This window comes from Petaurus breviceps, unplaced genomic scaffold, assembly GCF_028583685.1.
Source record: "Petaurus breviceps papuanus isolate PSGF00001 unplaced genomic scaffold, PetGlider_PUasm1.0 90721, whole genome shotgun sequence".
NCBI classification, from domain to species: domain Eukaryota; kingdom Metazoa; phylum Chordata; class Mammalia; order Diprotodontia; family Petauridae; genus Petaurus; species Petaurus breviceps.
Genome location: NW_027187322.1, coordinates 1,469,351 through 1,470,959, shown reverse-complemented (window position 1 = coordinate 1,470,959; position 1,609 = coordinate 1,469,351). Strand labels below are relative to the sequence as shown.

The 1,609-nt window shown below is 71.4% G+C and overlaps 1 protein-coding gene and 1 long non-coding RNA gene across 7 annotated transcripts in view; one reads left to right on the top strand and one right to left on the bottom strand.

Moving 5' to 3' along the window:
- PLCB3 (phospholipase C beta 3) overlaps positions 1-1,216 on the bottom strand; it is a 19,997-nt gene extending 18,781 nt beyond the window's left edge. For all 3 annotated transcript variants that reach the window (XM_069066237.1, XM_069066238.1, XM_069066239.1), the window contains exon 1: positions 1,060-1,216. In XM_069066237.1, the coding sequence (XP_068922338.1) occupies positions 1,060-1,158 (99 nt within the window). In that variant the 5' untranslated portion in view covers positions 1,159-1,216. The remainder of the gene's footprint in view (positions 1-1,059) is intronic.
- The window catches only part of LOC138144805 (uncharacterized), a 14,052-nt gene continuing 12,874 nt past the window's right edge, over positions 432-1,609 (top strand). For all 4 annotated transcript variants that reach the window (XR_011164029.1, XR_011164028.1, XR_011164027.1 and 1 more), the window contains exon 1: positions 432-502. This is a non-coding gene — a long non-coding RNA (uncharacterized lncRNA). The remainder of the gene's footprint in view (positions 503-1,609) is intronic.

Below are 1,609 nucleotides of genomic sequence, written 5' to 3'. Positions count from 1 at the left end.
GGCGCGACAGACAGGTAAAGCCGGGGATTTCGGCGGCTAGCGACAAGGGACCTCGGAGACCAAAAAGGACCTGAGGCAGAATCGCCCCTTGCGCCCCCCCGCCTTTCCTCCAAGATCCCCCCAGTTCCCCAGGCAGCCCCCCCCTCCCCCCAAGGCTCTCTCCTTGGTTTCCACTTCCTTATTTGGGTTTATCACACCAGAAGGAAAAGGAGAAACTTTTTCTAACTTTCCTGCCGGAGGCCTCCCGTAAGGGAGGGTCTCCCCCAGACTCAGGGCACCCCCTCTCGTCCCCCTCCCCAGCCCCGAATTCCTCTAGGAGAGGAGGGCCCCACCACACCTGTTACCTCTGGCCACACCCCCAGGCCCCCTCCCGGTGCTCTCCTGGCCACCCCAAAGCTATAACAAGCTCCCCCAGCCCCACCCAGCCGGAAAGGAAAAGGGAATCCTGCCAGGCCTCCGGCCCAGCTCAGCTACGGAGGGGACCCGCGGGCCTGTAACTGGGGCAAGCACGGGGGGCTTGGCCGGGGAGGAGACGGGAGGGTGGGAGCGGCCCAGGGGGAGAGGACGGATCTTGGAGGAAAGGCGGTCCCGGGGCTGCAGAGGAAAGGTCGGAATGCGGAGGAGAAGGGGAGGACGCAAAGCGAGACTGGAGCTAGCGGGGCGCAGGGGGGCCGGGGGAGCGGCGCGGGCCCCAGCCCCGGGAGCCCGAGCGGGACGGTCTGGAGCCGGGGCTGGAAGGGGATCGGGGGCGCCCACAGAACGGCTGCGGCCGCGGCCGGGGCTTTATTGGGGTCCAAAGTCTCTTCTCCAGCGGTGGGAGGTGCAAAGTGCCTGGAAGACTGCCCCGTACGAGTTTGGGGGGGAAAGAAGCCAGTCTCCCTCCTCGATTTCGGGGGGCTCTGGGGACTGCCTGGGCAGCAGCGCCGGACGGCCCCGAGCCCCCGGGACTGGGGGAGGGAAAGTGTCGGTGGGAGGAACGCACAGCGAGGCCCCAGGGAGACGGGGCGGCGGGGGCCCCGGGATCAGGGAGCGGAGGCCCGGCTCCCCGCCCGCGCTCACCTCGTCCCACTTGATGAACTTGCTGCCCCGTCGCAAGGTCTCGGGCACGGCCGGAGGCTCCAGCTGCAGCGCGTGGACCCCGGGCCGGGCGCCGGCCATGGCTCCCCAGGGGGCCGGGGCCGGGGGCCAGGGCGGAGGGCGAGCCGCACCGGGGCTGGGGGTTCGAACCCCGACGGTCCCGGTCCGGGTCCGGCTCCCCGCGCCCGAGCGCAGCGGCGGGGGCAGCAGAGGAGGAGGAGGAGGAGGAGGAGGAGGAGGCAGCTCAGTCCGGGACTTTCTCCCGGGGCGGCCCGGGCAGGGCGGGGCGGGGCCGGGCCGGGGCGGGGCTTGTGGAGGACACGCCCCCTCCGGCTCGCTGCCTTCCCAGAACCCAGGAGTCTAGGGCTGGAACTGGGGCTGGGGCAGGAGTCCTCGCCCCCTGGCGGCCAGGCTGGGACGGCCCGGCCCGAGGTGCAGGGGCCGCGTCCTGGCTCCTGGGAGCCCGGCTAGGCTCTCCTCTGGCTCGCTCTGGCCTGGAAGCCCGGGGTTCCCGCCCCCACCTCTCCTTCCC